The sequence below is a fragment of the Aspergillus homomorphus genome (assembly GCF_003184865.1).
Source record: "Aspergillus homomorphus CBS 101889 unplaced genomic scaffold BO97scaffold_11, whole genome shotgun sequence".
NCBI classification, from domain to species: domain Eukaryota; kingdom Fungi; phylum Ascomycota; class Eurotiomycetes; order Eurotiales; family Aspergillaceae; genus Aspergillus; species Aspergillus homomorphus.
The window spans coordinates 1-21127 of record NW_020291897.1 but is presented as its reverse complement, the minus strand read 5'-3'; the positions used below and the strand labels follow the sequence as shown (position 1 = coordinate 21127).

At 52.0% G+C, this 21127-nt stretch overlaps 3 protein-coding genes across 3 annotated transcripts; 1 reads left to right on the top strand and 2 right to left on the bottom strand.

Annotated features, from left to right (window-relative positions):
• Window positions 1-1247: 1247 nt before the first annotated feature.
• BO97DRAFT_24370 (uncharacterized protein) lies at window positions 1248-1829 on the bottom strand. The gene has a single exon (XM_025690812.1). The coding sequence runs from the start codon at window positions 1749-1751 to the stop codon at window positions 1299-1301; it is 453 nt and encodes a 150-aa protein (XP_025552893.1). The 5' UTR covers window positions 1752-1829; the 3' UTR covers window positions 1248-1298.
• A 9137-nt stretch (window positions 1830-10966) lies between these two features.
• BO97DRAFT_412962 (uncharacterized protein) lies at window positions 10967-16271 on the top strand (the record flags this gene model as incomplete). Its single annotated transcript, XM_025696266.1, has 7 exons — window positions 10967-11402; window positions 11462-13131; window positions 13271-13303; window positions 13724-13786; window positions 13955-14111; window positions 14211-14322; window positions 14441-16271. 7 exons carry the CDS (start codon window positions 10967-10969, stop codon window positions 16269-16271), a joined length of 4302 nt encoding a protein of 1433 aa, XP_025552892.1.
• Window positions 16272-18318: 2047 nt separating this feature from the next.
• yap1 (putative bZIP transcription factor AP-1/Yap1) lies at window positions 18319-20721 on the bottom strand. Its single transcript, XM_025690801.1, has 3 exons — window positions 19983-20721; window positions 18763-19922; window positions 18319-18711 (listed from the first exon to the last, which is right to left on the bottom strand). The coding sequence occupies exons 1-3, from the start codon at window positions 20463-20465 to the stop codon at window positions 18561-18563; spliced, it is 1794 nt and encodes a 597-aa protein (XP_025552891.1). The 5' UTR covers window positions 20466-20721; the 3' UTR covers window positions 18319-18560.
• Window positions 20722-21127: the final 406 nt, after the last annotated feature.

Sequence of the window (21127 nt, the reverse complement as noted above, 5' to 3'; positions counted from 1 at the left end):
GGCCTGGGATGTATCAGCTTCGCGCAAATGTCGTGCTGGTTCCACAAACCGTGGGCACGACAAGAGATGTACTATCACGTCATATTGGTGTGAACTGAAAGAACACGCTCCTAAAGAACTGGACGGCACACTCATAGAGTGATGCTCCTCTCAGGAAGTTGGACGAGGACACGTTGCATGACCCCACTGAGGCCAGCCGTGTGCTCTTTGCCCTGACCCAGACGGACGAACCCATCCTGTTCATCATGCAGCGCGTGGCAGCTCGTCAACTGGACCTTACCCTTTGTTATCTCCTCTAAGAGAAAGGTAACTACCCGAGGTAGCTTGTGGACGTGACAGGATATGAATTACGCGCCATGACCCTTCCCCTACGACAAGGATACTAGACAGGTGGAATGACCAAGAAGTTGTCCTTTATACCACAAATCCTGACGATTTCCAAATCACCGTCGGAGCTCAGAAAAGGCCCTCAGTACATTAACGAGGCCAATCTAACCCTTCAGCCTGGAATAAGCTCAGTGCCTGGAAGGATCTTTATGAGACATAAAAGATGGCGGACGGTAACTGGGAGAGGGTTGAGACTCGATGAAAAGAAGCCCCTGCCCTCGAATTGCAGCAAGCCTCAAACCAGGCAATCTGCTCTAAGGAGGTGCTGAGCCTCAGAGACAACGGATGGCCGTCTGTTGAGAAGGCCCGGGCCGGGGACGGGGTAGCGGAGAAGTTCGACACGTTGGTCGCCAGGGAGCATACCAACCGGGATCTGACAGTTTATATGGCGAATGTGATGATGGAGATGCTGGGACAATCCCGGTCCTACCTGGGTATAAATAATATCAAGTCATTTGAAGATGCTTACTACGAGGGGCCGAGATCGAGATCCAGTCGGAAGAGGGCCGCCGGCGGCGCGGAAGACGGTGTGAGGCGTAAATGTGCGCGGGGCCGGGTTGAGGAGACCGGGAGCCCGCTTGCGCATTGTTTCCATACCGACCAGCGGCGCCTCTCGGAGGAGTACGTCGTCGATTCAGATAAGAAGACGAAGGGCATATGGGTACTGGACACCTTTATGGAGGGGGAGGAAGAGGAGTGTAGGGGAATACTGATAGGCGACGGCAAGCCGGAGGGTGGTGGGATCTGATAATCCTCAGGACGCCGGGTTGGAGGAAGCAAAGAGGCTGGTCGAGAAGAATACTGTTGCCTATTTCGAGGATCCGGTGAACTTGGCCCTTCTGGAGGACATGGTTAGGACCCCGGCAGAACAGTGTGCTGGGCCCCTACAGCATAACCGACCCGCCACTCTACTACCCAGTCGCCTGCAGCAGAAACTCAAATTGACTTTTAAAAAAGGGGAGGGGGGCGGGCAACCTGGACAGAATCCGGTGCCGGAGGGCGGTGATATTAACATGGCTGGGGTCGACGATGATGTCGGGAAAAGCAGCAGCGAAGAGGACTCGGACGATAAAATGGATAGTAGCCGTGACGATAAGAAGGGGGAGAGTAACGGGTAAGCTGAAGACTACCTTTACGGGGAGAACCTCAGCGAAAAGGACTCGGACAAAGAAATGGAGGATGGCAGTGATAAGGAGAGTAGGAACAGTGAGGCCGGGGAAGCTGGCAGCGCCGGGGGTAAGGAAAGCAGTGGGATGAGTGAGGCATCCCAGGCGCCGGACAGTCCTCCGCCGACCAACACATCGAAAAGACCGGAGCGCAGGGCCAAGACCGAGGCGAAGAGCCGGATGACTGGATGTTAGCATGTGGTGGGGAATGGCAGGGGGCGTCAGGGTGTGTGCGCGAGGTCGACATAGCCTCCCGTGTTTGACTCATACCGATGTGATGAACGCCCTTGATATCAAAGGCTCAAAACAGCTTACAGAGCATGATATGGAACAGATCGGAGGTGAACTGAGTGATGTCGGCATGATACGTTCAAAAGCAGTGGGCAATAACGCCCTCCCCAGGACAAGGATGCTAGACAGGTGGAACGACCAAGAGATTATCCTCTGTACCACAAAGCCCGCTGACTTTCTTGGAGAAGAGGAGCTCGAAGAAGAAATTACTAAGGTTAAAGGGAAAAGGGGAAACCCCAGGTCGGCCTTAAACGATCCGAGCCTCAATCGCTGTCTGAATTCGGAACAAACCTAATGGCAAGATGCAGGAAGATTCGGAAGCATAGTGTGTATGCAATACCTGTCTGGATACCACCACATACGAGATCACAGATGAACGCATTGTTGACATATTCTCCCTCAGTACAACATAACAAAATGACTGTATGAGCATTCGGACTAATGAATTCATACAGCTGAAAGGTCTCGCAAGAGCTCTAGGAGAGAGTGGAATCGAGGGCCAACCTAATAGCACTGGAGACAATCGTCTGCGTCCACAATGAAACAGAGAAGAAAAGCAGACGTTCAGAGGCAGTCTGCAGACAATGAGGACCTTGAAGAGAAACTTACTTGGATCAAGAAATAGAGAAGGTCCCTAACAAGCCATGCCAATCAAAAGCCAATGCGGAACTCCAGGTCCAATTCCGAAGTGCAAGAGTATACAGAAAAGTCCCGTGTGTGCGAGCCGGTCTAGATATCGCCACATACGAAATCGTTATTCTGTCGCCTAGGAGACTGACTCTAGAATTTGTGTACACACTAGGATTTGTCAACACTTTCCTAGAGCGCTGCAAGGCCAACAATGAGGCTCACAAACACATCAAAGTCTTTTTAAACGCAGCGAAGATACGGACTGATGTAACGGAACCGTCTTTCTACTCTGCTCTATTTCGGTATGACGAAACAGACTGAGTGTATTAGTATTCGTACGAGCGAATGCATACAGCTGAATGGTTTCGCGAAAGGCCTAGGGCAGAATGAAGCCGAGGGGCATGAGATCGGTGTGATGTGAACGAGCCTTGCGAAGATCCCTGCTCGCTCGGAGCTCTCGCACTTACTCGAACCTTGCATAGCAAATCCAACGGTCAGCATCCAAAGCTGCCAGAACGCGACTCACCTGCGGATTTTATTCGTGCATTGTATGCAATGCAAGCTGGCTGGGCGGGCCTAACACGTCTTACCCATGGTGGGCCACACTTTATCTCTTCGTTTCCGACTGTCTTGAGCGTCATATCTTTGATACCAATCTCGACATACCCCAGTAACACTCTATATAGAACCCATGGGCCAGAAAAACGAACAGTGGATAAGAGAGCGCACACAGGATCCCACACTGGAATCATTGAGCCAGTCTTTTCTGCCTCAGACCACGAAATCCGTGAATTGGCACGAGAGAGGGATGATGGACGGTATGTCATAACGAAAGACAGAATAAGAATTCATTTGACATACACATATCCGTCATCATTGATAGGGGCCGATGCAGTAATTGCACATGTGATCGGCCTCGATTACGGTGTTTGCAACAGACAGTAAAGTCGCCCCCATACCGACAGAGTTCCAAGGGAAAGAACCAGTCGAGTCGTGTTTCAGGTGTCTTGAAGCTAGAAGAGTGTTGATGGCCTCCCAAGATGAGTCAGAATGTTCTTATCACTGAACATGTTGCGGAGAATCTCGCCCGGGCAATCCGCCGTGGCCGAATGGAGGAGGTTGAGAACTATCTCAATGTCGGGATCGTCGCTAGCACGGCCACAGAGAGCGGACTCCCAAGTTCTTGTAGATAGTCCCTCGGTACGACAAGGAGTTTGTCAATCCCTGCGTGCCTGGTGGCCTCCGTCTACCCGGCCGGCTCGTGTGAGCCGCGAGGAGGTAAGGCTGTTGTGGAACGTCTTGGACAAGCTATGAGTAACGCTAGTATTAGCATTGCTGGAGGAGATAGATTCTCGCCTCGCTGTGTTGAGTGAGCTCGAGAAGAACAGCTTCTTTGAACTTCTACTCCCCAGATTCGACACCTAGCTCATGTTTGGGAATACTGAAATACATCAGTATGAGCTTCAGGATCCCGCCCTCACCGCGGCTTGCCGACTACGCTCGCCGCCCCCAGTACGATACCAGGTGGTACAACAAAGGACCCAGCGCGCATTTCACGGCCGTCTTCTGGAACAATTCGAACATGTTTGAAGAGCATCCTCCTTTCTAACTTGTTCTTTGCATGAGAGTTCAGTCTATACAAGCTGACCTTGAAGACGCTTCTATAGACACTCCAATCTCATGGCAACCTCGTGGTTAGTTCTACTTCTCAAGTCTCCTCCCAGGTGCCGTGTTCCATGGAAATACAGAGTTGAATGCGAATCATCGAACGAAGATGCTCGCTCGACATATTACTGACCTTGGATTATGGTTGGCGGGTCCGGTGCCTCCACACCAAGATCGATACCATCTGGGGCGCGTAGTTCCTCTAGCCTCAAGATGGCGAGGACCCTGATCGACTTTCATCATGATCGAGGCGATTGTTGGAAAGTACTCAAAAGTTCCGAATATGTAATCTACAATTGTGGGAGCAGTGCAAGGTCAAGCTAATCGGGCTATGGATGCAGTGCTGCGCCCTTACAGAACGGCTTGATCGTTTCAACGTCGCTGAATTATGCGGGAATTGTTACTGGGGGTGGTTCAATTCTATGCGATAGTCGTGTTCGACTGCTGGCGTAGAATCCACGTCGAGAATAATCCCGCCATGACTGAGCAGCAGCAGCTCGCCAACGGAGAGCAAGAGTGCAACAGGCAAAAATTCTCGTTTTAAAGCGGGCAGAAGAAGACACGCGCAAGAAGAGGAAGATCCAACACGGGTAGGTCGGCCTCAACCTTGGCTAGAGCTCACAGTGAGAGTCCATCTTACTCTGATAAGAAAAAGTCGTTCATTACCACCCTCTCTGAACCTAGACTACACTCAAGACAGGTATCAACAGAATCTCTCGGAACGCGCCAACCAATCTTTCTGACCATTAAGCAAAACCAGAGGAGTTCACCATTCAGAAATGGCAGCCCATCTATGTGATCCTGTCCATAGGGCGACGTTAACGTCTTTTACACTCCCTTAAAGACAGCTAGCGCTGTGCTCGCGCATTATTTGTTTGGCGCTTCTACAAGAAATCCAAAGTAGGGGTGTCAAGAGTAAAAAGGCTTGGTGGTGAAGAATCTATGTTCAAATCCTCCATCGATAACATCTAGTTCGACATGGACAATGGGACGAGACTTCCCTACCAGTCGTTGACAAAGCACATAGCTTCTGCCTGATGGCTTTCTTTAAAGGTATTACAACAGCCTTTCTCCATTTTCCCCCCTGCTTCATTCTCGCTGGGCTGGCAACATCTGCCTACATGACTAAATTGGAAAACCAACTTGTCGCAAGCTTACCTCTGCGACTGGTTTGTTTCTCTTTCTTTTTCAGCACCAAACCAATATTCTTTACACGAATTCAATCAAAAGTTTATGATAGCTGACTTACGCAGATGTCATATGCCTCTAGGACCCCTCGACATGTGCTTCAATTCTACTCACTTTTGAAAGATGGGTTATCAATACACCGCTTACGACATCTGTCAACAGGCCTGATCTTTAGCCACAATGACCTGGTGCTGAGTATGGACTCGCTTTTTTGCCGTAAGAGAAGAGAAGTCAGACGGTTGTTGTGAGATAATTGATCTGGAGAGAGAAGAACAGGCCGAGAAAGTGGATGACCCTATTGACAAGGGCCGATGACTCCCAGACTGGCCCGCTCATGATGCCAGACACCTTGGACAGGATTAACTTCCAAGAAGACAATCCAGATGTGAAACAGTCGAAGGGATCAGATCTTGTCTTTATATTCTACGAACAGGGTCGATGGCTTCCAGGGCAGAGACCGCCGGTGGTGATTCTCGACCCGGTCGTCACCAACCGTCCGGGGTTCATCACGGATTCGACGCGTCTCAACATGGCCACCAGCCGCGCGTAGTGTGGGATGTACATCCTAGTCTGCGTCAAGCCCTTGCAGAAGGCCCTGCGGGATCGGCCGAAGAAGAAATCACACCTTCAGTCCCTCGGGCTGTGCAATTCGCGTGAAAATTGCCGCTATACCACTCCCACGGTCAGATGGTTGGGGTACTAATCCTGTCACCGCAGCCAGAAATTTGCTTGCTAATACCACTTGAAGACAGGGCATCAGGGTACCTCGAAACCAAGACTGCTCTCGAAGCCTTTTCGCCTTCAGCAGGGAGGCGCTTCAGCATGAAGCAGACATGATGCTGAAGTACTATCTTGACATTGTATTCACTTCTGAATTGAGGATTCTACACCTCTCCCCGTTGTCATGAAATGTGATCATGCCGGGCACCTCGTGTTCTTGCGGAACAGGCCGAGATCATACGATGCGATAGATGGTTGATCAAAGATGGTGTCATCGAGCGCGTGAAAATAGTCATAGACGTTGGCAATTCAGTGCCAATGCGCGCAATCTCCCCGTCGACCCTCACCAGTTCCGAAGCATGCGTGAAGCTGAATGAGCAAGGCGGGTTCTCACTTTGTGAATGGTCTTTCAATTATCCTGGAACCTCCTGTGGATGCAACATCAAGATGTAGTGGTCTGGGCAAAGGAATCCCTGCTGGTTATTAAAAAGCACCGGGGTGCAGGTCCCTTGTGGATGGAAGAAGAAGCACGTCGCTCACCCTATTTTCTCCAATGCATGGAGTATGTGGGAGGACCGCATGCGCAAGGGGCACCCGATTGAGGTCTTTGCAGCAAGCCTTGCCGATATTGATGGGGCCCTATCGAAGCTGAACCGCCTTAGAAACTCCGGGAATATCAGGAAGGAGCTGCCGAAGTAGTACCATGAATTTCTGAAAGAAGATGGAAATGCTCTTCGGAGCTCATGCAGCAATACCAGCGACACTATGAGCTTTGCTTAAACCGAAGGAAATCCCGTCATTCAAACTACATTCGGACGGCTGACATACTGAATAACGTGGTCGAGCTTGCAGAGTCCCGAGATCATTGTACAGCTGGTGTGATATATCATGGGTTCAAAGCCTACGAAGCCAGCTGCGGTACCGCCCAACAAGAACAAGAAGACAGCCGCCATCCACTGGTCCGGAGTGGATAACATGCCAAGAGGCGTTGAAACATTTCCAGTTCTGATCCATCGGTGGCATTGCCTGTACAAAAACATGTGTTCGAAGCTGGATTCGTTACAGCTCAGCTTCGCGCCCATGCGACAAAATCCATCCAGACGTCCATGTGGACAATCGAGGCAATGGCTAGTACAAGGTTGGCCCTGCCGAAACACTCCTCCAACCGTTCATCGCATACTCGAACTTATTCGACTGCTCCAATGCGGCTGTGGCCAGCACAGTTAGTCGTCTGCCCCAGTATCGTGATACGGACGGTGAGTCCTAGACGTCCTTCGAGCTGAGTGACCAGCGATTTCCCAGATTCACAGGGCGCCACAGCCTGGACACACCCGGAATGCTTAAACTCGCGTTTGCAGTATGCCCAACCGCTTGAAGCCTTCAGAGCTGATGATCGATCTACTGCCCGTGACCACGACTTTGAGTCTCAGGGTATCGCCTATGATCAGCACCTCATCCAAACGCCCTACCGACCGCCAGGCCAACCTGGTTCAGCGGCGCGTCATGGCCAAGGGGAACCGGGTGCTATATACGTCTGACGACTGTGAGTCTGGCGAAGCCGACGATACCCCGCAACCCATTCCCGCGATGACGACGAAGGGCGTCTAAAGGCTGTTCTGACCGTCCGCGATATTTTCTCTGAGCAGGACGAAGTCGATAACGAGTCCAAGCCGACCAGCGCGCAGGCCCCAACCTTGGCGCACGCGATAAAGCTCCTGAACCTCCCCGACGATTGCATCTTCCGCTCTGCCCTGTCGGATGAGGCCTGCTCCACCACACATAAGGCATAGCAGGTCACCGGGACGGCCTGGATGTGGGACATGGAGCAGCCAGAGTATTTGCGGGACCTGGTCCTATTGTTCCTTCGGTTCACCTGGGGTTTTGGTCCAGGACCCTCCCACGCCAGTCTCATATTTGGCTGCCACCTCGTGATGCGTCTCGATAGCACTGGGATCCGCACTGCCGTTAGGATGTGGTACCTTGGACATGTCTCGCTGCATTTATGGTGGCTCTTTGCTTTGGGTTTTCATTTTGCTCAGCAGGCTGGTCCCCTACAGGCCGATACTCCTCTTTATTAGAGGACTGCGACTTGGGATATCCTTGTCCGAAAGAGGATCAGAATCGCCTCGTCGTGCTCACGTCGACCCGAAGTTCTGGCATCTAGTCACGCCCGATTCTGGCAGGAAAGGCCTGCGTTAGAAACCAATTCTTATTGGTACATGGAACAATGGGATGAAGTCTTAGGTTCAGTTGGACTTTCGCATCTTTCAATTTCATTTCGTGAGGCAGCGATCGATTCTTCGTCATTGTATTGGCAAAGAAGTAGTTTCGTGGGGTTGTCCTGTAAATCCCCCGCCGTGCACCATTCAGACTGTTAGAACCCCCCACCTCTTCTCAAAATATAGACACTTTCGAAAAATGATAAAAGATGCTCAAGATGCCCGACTTGTCGTGGTATCCTTATGCTTTGCCAGATATAGGTTTGTATGCTCAGACAAGACTACATTCCCGTCTCAAACATAACATTTTATCTGAGCTGGACCTAATCATCTACTCGCAGTCCCGAAATCTTGCCTAGTGAGACTCCATGGCAGTTCCCTTCCCAATGATCGTTGATACACCAGCCCAGACGCGCGACGGGTTGAAGACGCCTACGATCTAGGAAAGATGCTTACCAGCTTCTGGCTGCGTTTAGAGAGCCCATGGGTGTACACCCTGTCCTATCACTCCGCTCTGGTCGTGGTATCAACGTCTCTATCAAATCAATACCAGAAGCAACTCAAGCATGATTCCAGCCTGCTTCCCATGTCAACCCGTTCATTGATTCTATTGATATCTCTGGCTCGAATCCAGCTACACACAGATATATCATTCAATGCATCATGATGGCTTTTCAGTCGTGACCTGCACCTTCTTGTCTGGTCATCCATCTTCTGGTATCAGCTTGTTCGATATCTGCTCAGTGTGGTCGTGAGAGACGTTACGGCACAGGCTCTCTGCCACGCTTAGAGTATACCATCAGCACTGCGAAGAAACATCGAACGCCGAATCCATTGTTGTCAAGTTTTGGCGTTAATGTCCCGCTAGTTCAAGAGGACCTCCCACCACCTCGCACTTTTCATCCACCTTTCAGTGAATCACTTTCCCCACAATCTCCTCCGCCCTCTATTTATCTAAAGATACTACCACTATGTATATCTTTCGGTCAGGCAGGGGGGGATCTGTGGTGTGATAAAATGAGGTTCAGGCTTCTCGATGGTCCTCAGTGGCCCATAAGGGTCTTTCAGGTTGTCATTCAAGTGCCTTGAGGTTCAACATGGAAATCCCTCACCAACTGGGTGGGGTATCCGCATCAAGGAGGCGTGGCCTTGGCCAATTTGGGCCAAGCTGTTTCTCGGCCTTGAGTGATAAGTGGCTGTGGTGTGATGCCATGTGTAGGGATATAGCGAAAGTAATGGATACCTCAAGCCATGCTGAAACGATCGGAAGGTTCCGATACCATTGCTTCTTTCTGAGATATGACCAGCAAGATCTACTAATTCATGCGGATCAGGTATGCTATCACGAGATTAGAAGAAAGCAGGAACAACAAGAAACATAAGAGCATGTCTTGCCATCTTATAACCTGTCCATTCCTTCAACTCCACGACTCATCCCCGTTCGGGTTTGCTCTCTCCCAAAGAGGCATGCGCTCGACGACGAAACCACGATCCGCACGGTAATCAGCACTTGAGGGTCTCCCATTCAACCGCATTAGATCAATTTACATGCGTCACGATTCTCCAGCTCCGAAGGCTGGCCTGCGATCTGAGCCAATCGACCTTCCAGCGCCGAAACAAAGGCTCGCCCGCGCCGGATTGATATCTACCGTCACACACCCCGGGAGTCGACGCACGTGGAAACTGCCAGAGTGAAGTTCATCAAGCTGGCACAGCCTGACGGTGGAGTATGGCCTTCACTGGAGAGTCGCGGCGACTTGTAGTCCAACTACCATCGTCAAGAGTCCCCTCAGCCCGAGAGGGAAAGTGACAGCTAATACCTAGACGGCGGTTGCCGCTTCTGTCATACGCAAGGTATTTGTGGACTTACACTTGTCTTATCCACCTTGAAGGCCTGGTCTGACACTTCAGGTTTGGGGTAGATATGACCGACAACCAATCCTCTTGCACGAACAGGGATTACATGCAACCTGATGACACCCGAGGAGGAAGTACCTGGAAAGCTCTAGTGGTGCTCGTTTCCATAGTCGGGCGCATCAGTGGCGACACCAATTGCGCGTAGACATCCTGCTGTGGGTTGAAATCAACTTCGCGGTTTCACCACGCGTCTCAGCAATCAGACGCCACCCGCGCAAGGCTGACTTCAGCCTGGATGTCTCTATCAACACTCTGACTTCTAGATACGAGTATACCAAAAAGCGATAGGCGGGAAAGCTACATAAGGGAAGGTTTACCTTGCACGACGGCCGACAAGGCCCTATTGTATGACTGGCCCCACAGCCATGATACTTACGCGGGCATTGTTCTTGTTATGGCATTTGGATTCTGATAGACGCTCAAAATATCGCACAAGTTCTCCGAGTAGAAGAGGCATAGAAACGCCTCTACCTACTTCACTGGGTGTGCCAAATATGAATACTACTCATTCTGAGTGCGTGCCGTCCCCCCGGCCGACTCTTCGACTGTGGATTCGATATGGAGGCTGATAGACTAAGTAGAGATCTTGACACAAGTATTAGTTCGTGATTCTTGTAAGTTGACGTTGGCGGTCATCATTGTCAGAGAGGGAGACGATCAGCAGTTGGGGCGGGCCAGGCGTCGTCATCCTCGCCAGTTGTTGATTTTCCCCTCATCTGGCATGTCTTCCGTCCTTCAGCTCTTCGTTCTCTTCAGCTTACGTCCATTAGAGCTAGAGCAACCATGTATCTCGACTTCACCACCAATCTGGGTCTGAGTTCACTCTTGACCACGTTGCTCTCCACAGTTATCCCCAATAAGCAGACTCCCATCGGCTATTATCCAGTAGCTCCTCCATCATACCCTTTAGCTGTTCGAAGCCCATACCTGTCAACATGGATGCCAAGCGATCAAATCCAGAGCCTGCCTTTGGCCGAACCTCAGTTCTGGACAGGTCAGACTCTCACCTGGTCTGTGATGGCCCGTGTAGATGGCCAGGCCTACAGTCTGATGGGCGTCAAGACCCCCGACGAACATATCCGCCCTGCTACTGTTTGCAGTGCTGAATATACCGCCACCCATTCCATCTTCATCCTCACTGCTGGCTCGATGACTTTCACACTAGATTTCTTCTCTCCCATATCACCCTCCAACTACCTTCGACAATCATTACCTTTCAGTAAGCGATGGTGTCTGCACCACGGTGGTGGTGGTGAGTGCTAACTCGCTTCATTTCAGGCTATTTGACCGTCTCAGTCTCCGGAACCTCACCCAACAGGGTTCAGGTATACTCGAGCATCGACGGAAGGTGGACAGGAAAGTCGCAACTAACTACCCAGGATTTCCGTTACGCCAATTCTACCGCTGTCCACTCCCTACAGGTGGAAAATGCTACTGCATACTCCGAGGAGAGTGACATGGCAACCTGGGGCGAAGCAATCCTAGCTTCTCGAGCTACTCCAGGCACAACCCTCTCGTATTCTTCGGGAGAAAATAGCGAGGTGCACTCTCAATTCGCCCAGACTGGAACCTTGGCCAATGCCATCCAGCCGTGGGTGCGTGGTGGCGTGGTGGCCCTCGCTCACGACCTGGGAATCGTCGTGAACACGCAATCTGTAACTTTTGCCGTTGGACACGTGCGTGAAGAGTCTATCAACTATCTGGGAAGGTCATATACGGGATACTACCGGGCTTCGTACCCCAGAACAGACGATGCAGTCTCGTACTTCTTGGACGATTATTTCGATGCTCTCCGGGAGTCTCGCGCTCTCGATTCGGAGATGGCGGAACAGGCGACCGCCGTAGCAGGGCAGAAGTACGCCGACATTGTGACTTTGTCGGCTCGTCAGGCCTACGCGGGAATCGAGATTGTCATCCCTAATGACACTCTGGACGCCACGGATGTATTAGCCTTCATCAAAGAACTGTCCAGCGATGGCAACATTAATACGGTGGATGTCATCATGCCGGCTTTTCCCATCTACTATATCTTGGATCCAGACTATATCCGACTTCTATTGGAACCCATGATGCGGTATCTTGCGGCCGGGCGTTGGCGCAAGCCCTATGTGATTCATGACATGGGCTCGCATTACCCGAATGCTACCGGCCACGACGACCAACAAGCAGAGCCGATGCCAATTGAGGAATGCGGCAACCTGCTGGTTCTCGTGCTCGCCTGCGTCCGTGCCACAGGAGATGCAGCATGGGCGTCTCAGTACACTGCACTTCTGAAGAGCTATGCGGATTACCTTATGAAGCATGGAATTGATATCGCGGAGCAGCTCTCTTCAAACGACGCTGCTGGACCATTAGCCAACGAAACAAATCTTGCCATCAAGGCTGCCGTGGGGATCAAGGCTTTTGGGGAGCTGAGCGGCCTTCCCGAATACTGCCGGATTGGCGATGAAAGAGCCAACCTACTATTCTCCCAGGGATTGGGGTTGGACGCGCATAGGACACATTTTGTGCTGCAGTATCCGGGAAAGCCGACCTCCTGGAAGATTCCATACAACCTCTACCCCGACGTGCTATTGGACCTGGGGACCTTCCCTCAGGCTGCATATGACATGGGATATGCTTTCTTCAGGTCTGTCCGAGCCGAATACGGCGTTCCGTTGGATCATCGACAGGACTGGGCCAAGTCGGACTGGAATATGTGGTTAGCTGGGGCGCTTGATTCCAGCACCCGCGATGAGTTTGTTGACGACCTGTGGCGATATATGACCAACGGCAAGCATCACTGGCCCTTTTCCGACCGTTACATCGCCACATCGGCGGAAGGAGGCAGCCCCGGAATTCCTGTTTTGTGTCGAGCGCGGCCGACAGTTGGAGGACATTTCGCTCTGCTGGCTTTGCAGGGCCCCCGATCTCTGCAGCAGGGCGTGGTGAGGAGACTTGGAGAGCTGGTAAATCATCACGATGATGAGCAAGTACTCTTGGAACACAATCAAGAGCTCTGAGTCAAGGATACGCTAGGCAGCATGTATATAGCGCAGTTTGGTGACCCATCGGTGCTTTTTGGCTGGATCTTGTGTTACAGTGTAGAGAGTGGGCGAATTACTGTCGCCCACCAGCCCAGTAAGTTGTTGACTGGATTGAGTGAGATTTGGGACTGTACCAGTTCCTCTAGTCACTTGGTGTCGATCAAATGAATGACTGTTCTTGTCTTGTAGCTGGCAGTTCAGTTCAGACTGTCCCTTGCGCCCTTCTTGTTGTTGTTATTTTGCCCCTGGAGGTGCTTACCTAATCGGGGATGTCGTTGTGTTGCCAAACCCGCCAAACCAAGCAAACCCAACCAAACCAAACCTCTCTTGTCTGTTCTGTTGCTTCAACACTGCTTGCTGGCTTGCTGTTGCTTTCTCCCTCTCTTTCTCTCTCTCTATTCACTTCCTCCCTCCCACTCCAATCTTCTTCCTCCTTGTGTTCTTCTCCTCCTTTCCCCTCTATCATCTCCTTCTTCTCTTTCTGCCTGTCTTTTACAGCTTCTCCTTGCTTTAGCCACTTCCCCTCCCGACTTCGAATCCTCCATCGCCGTCATTACATTCTCCCCCCATGGCTTCTGTACGTCTCGCCTGATCGCCTCTCCAGCTTGGCTGTTGATGGTCAACGTCATGGCTGCTCCTGCTCTCCCTCCGCTCCACGTGCTTGCGTTCAGCAGCGATTCCCCGAACGCGCTCACTTGATGGATCCTTGTGCAGCTCACTGACTGACCTGCGACCTTGTTTCTAGCCCCGTCCTCCTCATAACTTCGGTCCTCAAGGCTATCCGCTTCCCAACGGTGCTGTCACTTCTGGTCCTGTCCCCGGCGCCACCCCTCTTCTCCCCAACAATGGCCGCGTTTTGCAAAATGGTCCCGTCCGAGTTCTGTGTATTGCCGATGTTCGAGGTATGTGCTCCGGACAGAACCTCCGATGTGCCGGTCGCACCTAGCAAACAAGATCGAGCTGACGTTGGGGACTTCTGTTTTGCTTTTTTCGTGATGTAGGAAACCTCAAGTCTCTGAATGAATTGGCCAGACAGGCCCGTGCGGACCACATCATTCACACTGGTGACTTCGGTTTCTACGATGATACCTCGCTGGAGCGCATTGCCGACAAGTGAGTTCTCTCTGATGCTTCAATGGAGCCACCTCGTTCTGCAGGAGCATTGACCCCGGTGCCTGCGTTCATGTGATCGGACTGGGTCCACTAACCATGATTGGGCTCTCACCTCTAGGACCTTGAAGCACGTGGCTCAATACTCACCTTTGCTACCGGAGAATGTCAAGCGGACGATCGCGCAGACTCCTCCCCAGCAGTCGATCAAGCAACGATTCACCCCCGACCAGCTCCCCCTCTCAGAACTCTCCATGCTGCTTGACAAGCGGCTGACTCTCGATGTCCCCGTGTACACTGTCTGGGGTGCTTGTGAAGATGTTCGGGTGTTGGAGAAGTTCCGCTCAGGGGAGTACAAGGTCAACAACCTTCACATCATCGATGAGGCCAACTCGCGACTGCTAGACATTGGTGGTGTCAAGCTGCGTCTGTTGGGTCTAGGTGGTGCCGTCGTGATGCACAAGCTATTCGACAATGGGGAGGGCAAGACTACGATTGCGGGTGGTCAGGGTACCATGTGGACGACATTGTTACAAATGGGTGAGTTGATCGACACGGCCAACCGGGTCTACGATCCGTCCGAGACCCGCGTCTTCGTCACGCATGCCTCGCCCGCCCGTGAGGGAATGCTGAACCAGCTGTCCGTCACGCTCAAGGCCGATTTCTCCATCTCCGCCGGTCTGCACTTCCGCTATGGTTCATCCTACAATGAGTTCTCCGTGAACCCCTCGTTGGACCACTACCGTGGCAAGCTGGCTGCTTCCAAGGCCTCCTTCAACGACGTGTGGGAGACCGTCCGCGGTGAAGTCGAGACCGCCATCTCGCAGAATGAGGCTCAGAAGACACTCTTGGACAACGCTCTGGAAGTGGTGAACCGGATGCCTACTGTTGCCAACGGCGGCAATCCCTTCGGTGGGCCTGCTGCTCCCGGCAACGCGGCCGGCCAGGTGGATGAGAGTGCGTTCAAGAACATGTGGAACTTCAACTTGGCAGATGCCGCCTTTGGTTTCCTGGTGCTGGAGATTGAGGCTGGCCGCATTGCGACTGAGATGCGCGCGCAGGGTTTCAACTTCGCTCACCGTACCGGAAAGCCCCAGCCTGTGGCCCCCGCCCAACCCGCTCCCGTCCCGGCCGCTGGTCCTCCTGCCGGTGTCGCTTCGCCCCGCATCTCCGGCGCTGCTCCTCAGTTCGGTCAGGTGCAGCCCGTTTCTGGACGTCCTGGCGCCCCTGCCCAGCAACCGCCTCAACCCGCCCAGGCCAAGGGTGCTGCCGCTCCCGTCCGCACCTCTCCGGCTCCCGTGATCCCCAAGCCCGCTACTCCTCAGCCTCCTAGCGCGTCCGCCGGTCAGCCTTCCGTGGCGTCTCCCGAGAGGGCCGCTACTACTGAGGCCAACGGCACCGCTCAGCCCGACAAGCCCTCCGAATCACCCCTGCCTAAGCCTGAGAAGAAGGCGAGCAACGGTCTCTTTGTCTCCAACGTCGATAACGAACAAGCCGTTCGCGATCTCTTCCCCGAGGAAGACCAGGCTAAGATGATACGGGTGGAGAAGTGGGGAAAGTTCAACCACGTCGTAACCTTTGCGACTGTGGAAGAGGCCAAGGCCGCGCTGGACCGCCAGCCCGCCGAACACAAGAAGCCCAGCCCTCCTGGTCAGCCCCGCAAGCCCAACATCAAGTTCTTTGAGGATCGCGGCAGCCACCGTGGCAACGCCGGCACATGGCAAAGCAGCAACCGGGGTGGTGCCAGCTCCTCTCAGCGTGGATACCAGAGCGGTGGTGCGAGCGACAGTGAGACCAACCGAGGCCGTGGATTCGGGGGACGGGGCCGTGGGCGTGGCGATCGAGGCGGTCGCGGCGGCCGTGGTGGTCGTGGTGGCTTCAACAAGGGTGGGCCATCGGAGTCCTCGGCTGGGGATAGCAAGCCCGCCGCCGCAGCTGGGGGGGACGCTTGAGGTGTAATTGTCGTCACATTTATTGATTTCATCTTGCCTCTTTCCTCCGTCCTTCTCATTCTGTGTCGAAAGCTTTTTCCTTTTCTTTCTCTTTTCTTGATCCGTGCTCCTTACCTCACTTCCTACTCTCACATCATGTCTCTTCTAACTCTCGCATCCGTCTCCGCCCAAGACATTCCCCCACCCATGTTCCTACGAATTTTGCACGGTATCCGCTCGATACTTTAATCTTCCTTGTGCGGAATATTTCTTGTCTGCAAAAATGACGTCCTCTTTTCTTCCCTTATCTACCTTTCCACTACTCGTTTTTTTAACTACCTCTTCAGCGAGATGCGTTTGAATCTTCATCGATTTTTTTCTCTCTCTCGTTCTTCCTTCTTTTTCCATGTAGACATCATTCACCGTGCAACGATGGTAAGATTGCTCCATTGATAGATCAGTTTGTCCGGCCTCACGACGGAGATCAGGACCCATCGGGAGCTCAGGAGTTATGTTATTCGTTGGCACAGAAGCCACCGTGGACGGTCGGGTGTTGAACTTGGGGTGGAAATGAAACCAGCACCGGTGGTATGAGAAGGGGAATTATGAGCACGGAATGTCAAGATATGGATGGAACCTTGGTGTTGTGGTGATTGATGGATGTGTGTGTGCGGAGGGCATACTGCAGGCGAGAACAGGCAAGAGTAGGGAAGGCAGTAACGGAAAGTGCAGAAGAGAAAAAAGGGAGGACAAGGAACAAGGCAAGCGGACAGAGCGGTGTTGTGGTCTTTTCTTTTTTTTTTTCCCTTTTTTATTCTTTTTGTACTCTTAAATTTCTGTTGTGTTGTCTCTTCCTTTTCTCCATCTGGAGACGGCTACCCCAATATCGATACCCTTGTAACTTCCATTTTGGGTCTTGGATTTCGTTACTAGTAGAGTTAAAGTAGACGAAGTACTGGCAGCGGCAGTGGGTGTCATGATGCTATATAGGTAAGGCCTTGTCTATTTAGTACTGTCTCTTTCGAGGGAACGATTTCGGCACTGGCAGGTATTACTTATATATTTCTTCTTCTCCCCGAGGCGGGGTGGGTCTCCTATCAATCAGTTCATCCATCGACCACGAACTGTACAGTGAATTTTGAGTTGAGATCATGTGCGAAAGTCTCTCTTCATCTACGATGGGCAACGATTTGATCGGTTGCCCGTATGATAAGAAGCCTCCCACCCGATTGAAACATATTCGGGACTGAACGCGACGAAGATCGTGTAGTTCTCATCGATTTTGACTCTCACTGAAGGACTGGCAGATGCTGAAAAGCACACTCCCCACCTGAATCACGTTCTGTGGCGGTCAATATACCCAAGCAATTCTACGATGCTATTGTCATGTTCCATGCTGGCCGGTTGCTTGAGGTCAGACACACACACACACACTGTAGGAGAACAGGCTGCATCCGATGGTCGACGAAGCCCGGATGCAGGTACTGTACACTGTTCATCACCGGGAGTTGCAGATTCCGGATTTACGCAGGGACGAATGAGCCCGACTGAATGAGAGTAAGGATACTGTATTTCGTATGTTTCGTATTTCTTAAGTAAAAAGCAAGATTAACGAACTGCTCGTAAAGTGAGTATCCCAGGCAAGAAATGCCCCCACCATTTATTAACGCAGAACGCAGATGCGCCGCAGGTCCCCATATTCCATTCCTCCTGATAACGAACAGAATTGGAAAGCTAATGAAGGAGTGCAGAATTCGGATCTGTGATCTGTGTAATCTGTGCAAGCAAACAGACGAGGCGTACTTTCGTTCCAGGAAAGCGAGCATTCGAGCACAAAACTAAAAGCCAGACACCCCAAGTTCATACTCCTAAGCGATGGTGTGGTACAGACTCTTCTCAGATTCCAAGATATGATGTTATCCAGGTTTCAAGCACACCTCCCAATAAAGTTCAATGTGCAAGCGAGATAATAAGAAAGACAGAATACAGAAAGAGAATGTAGGCAATGAGCGTAGATGATAAAAATATGTAATATGTGTATACATAGATAGTTGTAGGGGAAGCAAAACGCGTATATGGGCGAAAGATTATGCCAAATGGCAGCTGGTTTTCCGTCCGATTTTGTGTGCTCTTGGGTAAACAAAAATCTTCCGTTATCCAAAAATTTCCCCCTGGGTCATAACGACATCAATAGCGGTAGTGTGATTGCATTGTAGGTAGTGGGTATCTGAAACGCAGTAATAGTGTCGGAAGCGGTAGCGACGGCGATAGTTGAGCTTGTCAATGAGCGAGAGCGTCATGTGTTGTGGGCTATTTGGCGCGTCCCATGATGTCTTCGACGTCCTGCTGGTTAACGACCACGCCGCCCTCGGAACACCGAGCCTTCATGCGGAGCTCGGAACAGAGATTGTCGACATCGAGTTCGCCGTTGCGGAACCTCTCCATAGATTGCAGGCGATCCCTGATCTGGGTTAGTAACCTTTGGCTGATACCAGGCGAGGAGAGAACATACCAGATCTTAGTGCAACTCATCATCTGGGTTTGGTCTTCCCCAGGCACCACCTCATCCTCATCCAGCTTGCTGTCAATCTCTGCAATCAAGTTCTTCTTTGGCTGCTGCTGTTGACTGGTCACCTCACTAAAGTTGTGCGAGGGACTGCCGAGATCTGGCAACGGGAATGCATCATCGAAGAAAGTACCGAAATCTTGAGACAAAATCGCATCTTGAGGTTCGCGCCAATCTCCGAACAGCACCGGATCAAATTGTCCTCCATTCTGCTGGGCGAGAACGTCGAGAGCAGGCTCGGGTGCAGGAGTTTCTGTGGAGCCCTGATTCGGCTGACTGGGCGTGTTCGTGGCACTGACACTGCTGTGTCTGACAGCTGGAATCGGGTTCTTGATATTGCCACATGCCATACCGAGTTGTGCGCAGAAAGACTCCTCTCCGTTGATTCCGGAGTAGGTGCAATTACTGTGGTCAAGGTAGTGCTTGGCTGCGGGGGAGTTAACCGACGGCTCGGGTGAGGTGCCGCTGGAAGAGAGGAACTGGCTTTGGTGAGAATCAGACGAGGAAGACGGCGAGTCAGAGGTCGAAGTGTCCTGCACAGAGGGAGCGTGCTGAGAGTTGTGGGTCATTTGGAGCTTGGGCGTGGCACTCTTGGAAGGAAGGCGTCCACCGTTCGACTGTGACATGGGACTGGGCGTGTTTGTGGCGGATCCATTGGCCTTGACACCATTCAACGTGTCTCGGCTCAAAACGCCAGGGACCTGCGATTCGTTCCGGGAGGTGGTATCGTTCTTGAGCTTGTTCTGTTGGTTCTTGCCCCATTGACCGTTGTTGAAGATGTGTGCACCCGGAAGGTCTCCAAATTTGGGAAAGTCGAACATGAAATCATTGTTTTGAAGGCCGCTGTAAACGCCTTTGGAATAGGCTCCAGGGATAGCGTTCATAGCCGAGAGACCATTCCCACTAGTAACCCAGGACAGGCGCTTCCGGTACTCCTTGAGCTCCACCTGTAGACGCTCAATCTGGGCGCGAAGCAGTCCATTCTCCTGATTAGCATCATCCGAAACCTTCTGCAATTCATCCACCTTTGTCTCCAGATCCTTCAGATGTTTCTCCTTGCGCTCACGGAATGCCCGCTGTGCTGCGCGGTTTTGCGCTTTGCGCTTCTAAGGGAGAATTAGCACCATGAGGGAACGGTAGCTTGATCAATGCGCAGATATACATACCGAAGTGGGTTCGGAGGTCAATGGCTTTCTTCCCGGTTTCTTGGCTGTCTTGTCATCACTTTCCCTTCGTTTCTTGCCGGAGCCTTCATTCTCCTCGGTCGGGCCGTCCATGTCCTTTCTTTTCTCGCCTGGCTCATGTTCGTCCGGCAGAGAAAGTCCATCGGGCAAGTCACCGATCAGATTCTCTGTACCCTGAAAGTCAAAGTCAAGCTCCGGGTTGAAGTCGAGAAAAGGGCTTTCATCATCTCCATATCCAAGAGTGCCGGAGTTGGGTTGAGTGAGGTCGAAGCTAGGCGATACATTGTAGCTGCTCGACGATGCGTTGCCGGGGGTGGAATCTGGCTCGGAGGTTGATCTCTTGATCTGGTTATTGGGTTGCTGTTTGGACGGAGGGTTGTTGGAAGAAAGCGCAGCTAGAAGGAGGTCTTGCTGATCCGGGGAAAGATACAGGCTGTGCTGATAGAGGGAATTGTAGTCGGCCATTGTGAAGGATGGGGGGGATGTTTTAGGGGGACGTGGATTCGAAACAAAAATGAAATTAAGCAAGCTGCTGGAGCGAGACGGTGACAGATATGCTATCACGGTGTATGAAACTGATAGGATCAAGGGTCTCGTCAGGAATTAATTCGACTGTTCGTTGAGCTATCAGGCCGGGCTTCCCGCCCGTTCGTTGTATCGATGTGAACCTCCAGAGGTTGCAGGGTGGTCGAGTGGCTCCTGGATGATAGCACCCGGCAGAGGAGCAATGGTGGACTCGTGGATGGCAGAGAATACTAGTCACTGAAACTGCACTCTGCAAAATATCCTTCAAGACACCACGAACGATCAGGAATATCGAGAGGACGCGGGAGAGTATTGTTCCAGCAGGACAGCTTCGTTGGTATGCAGAGAGGTAAGAGAAGATCAGGGACGTTCTTCTCGACGAGCCGTATGGAAGCGACTAGTAAGCGAGTGCACAAGCCGCAACGGAGCTGACGAATGAGGGTACCACCGGGATTAGGATAGGTCAGGCAAGGAGAAGAGGGGCCCGGAAGAATCTTGGAATGAGGAGAAAGGATAATGATGCAAGCCAGTGGACTGACAGTGATAGTGACTTAAAGGATGGGAAAGAGAAGAAGAGCGAAGAGGGGAGAGGTGGAGGGGGG

Coding starts and splice junctions, on each gene's coding strand:
- BO97DRAFT_24370 (XM_025690812.1), bottom strand. CDS start 1,751: ATGCTAACATCCAGTCATCCGGCTCTTCGCCTCGGTCTTGGCCCTGCG.
- yap1 (XM_025690801.1), bottom strand. CDS start 20,465: ATGGCCGACTACAATTCCCTCTATCAGCACAGCCTGTATCTTTCCCCG. Junction 19,923..19,982: donor TGACCTCCGAACCCACTTCG/GTATGTATATCT, acceptor ATTCTCCCTTAG/AAGCGCAAAGCGCAAAACCG. Junction 18,712..18,762: donor ATGAGTTGCACTAAGATCTG/GTATGTTCTCTC, acceptor AACCCAGATCAG/GGATCGCCTGCAATCTATGG.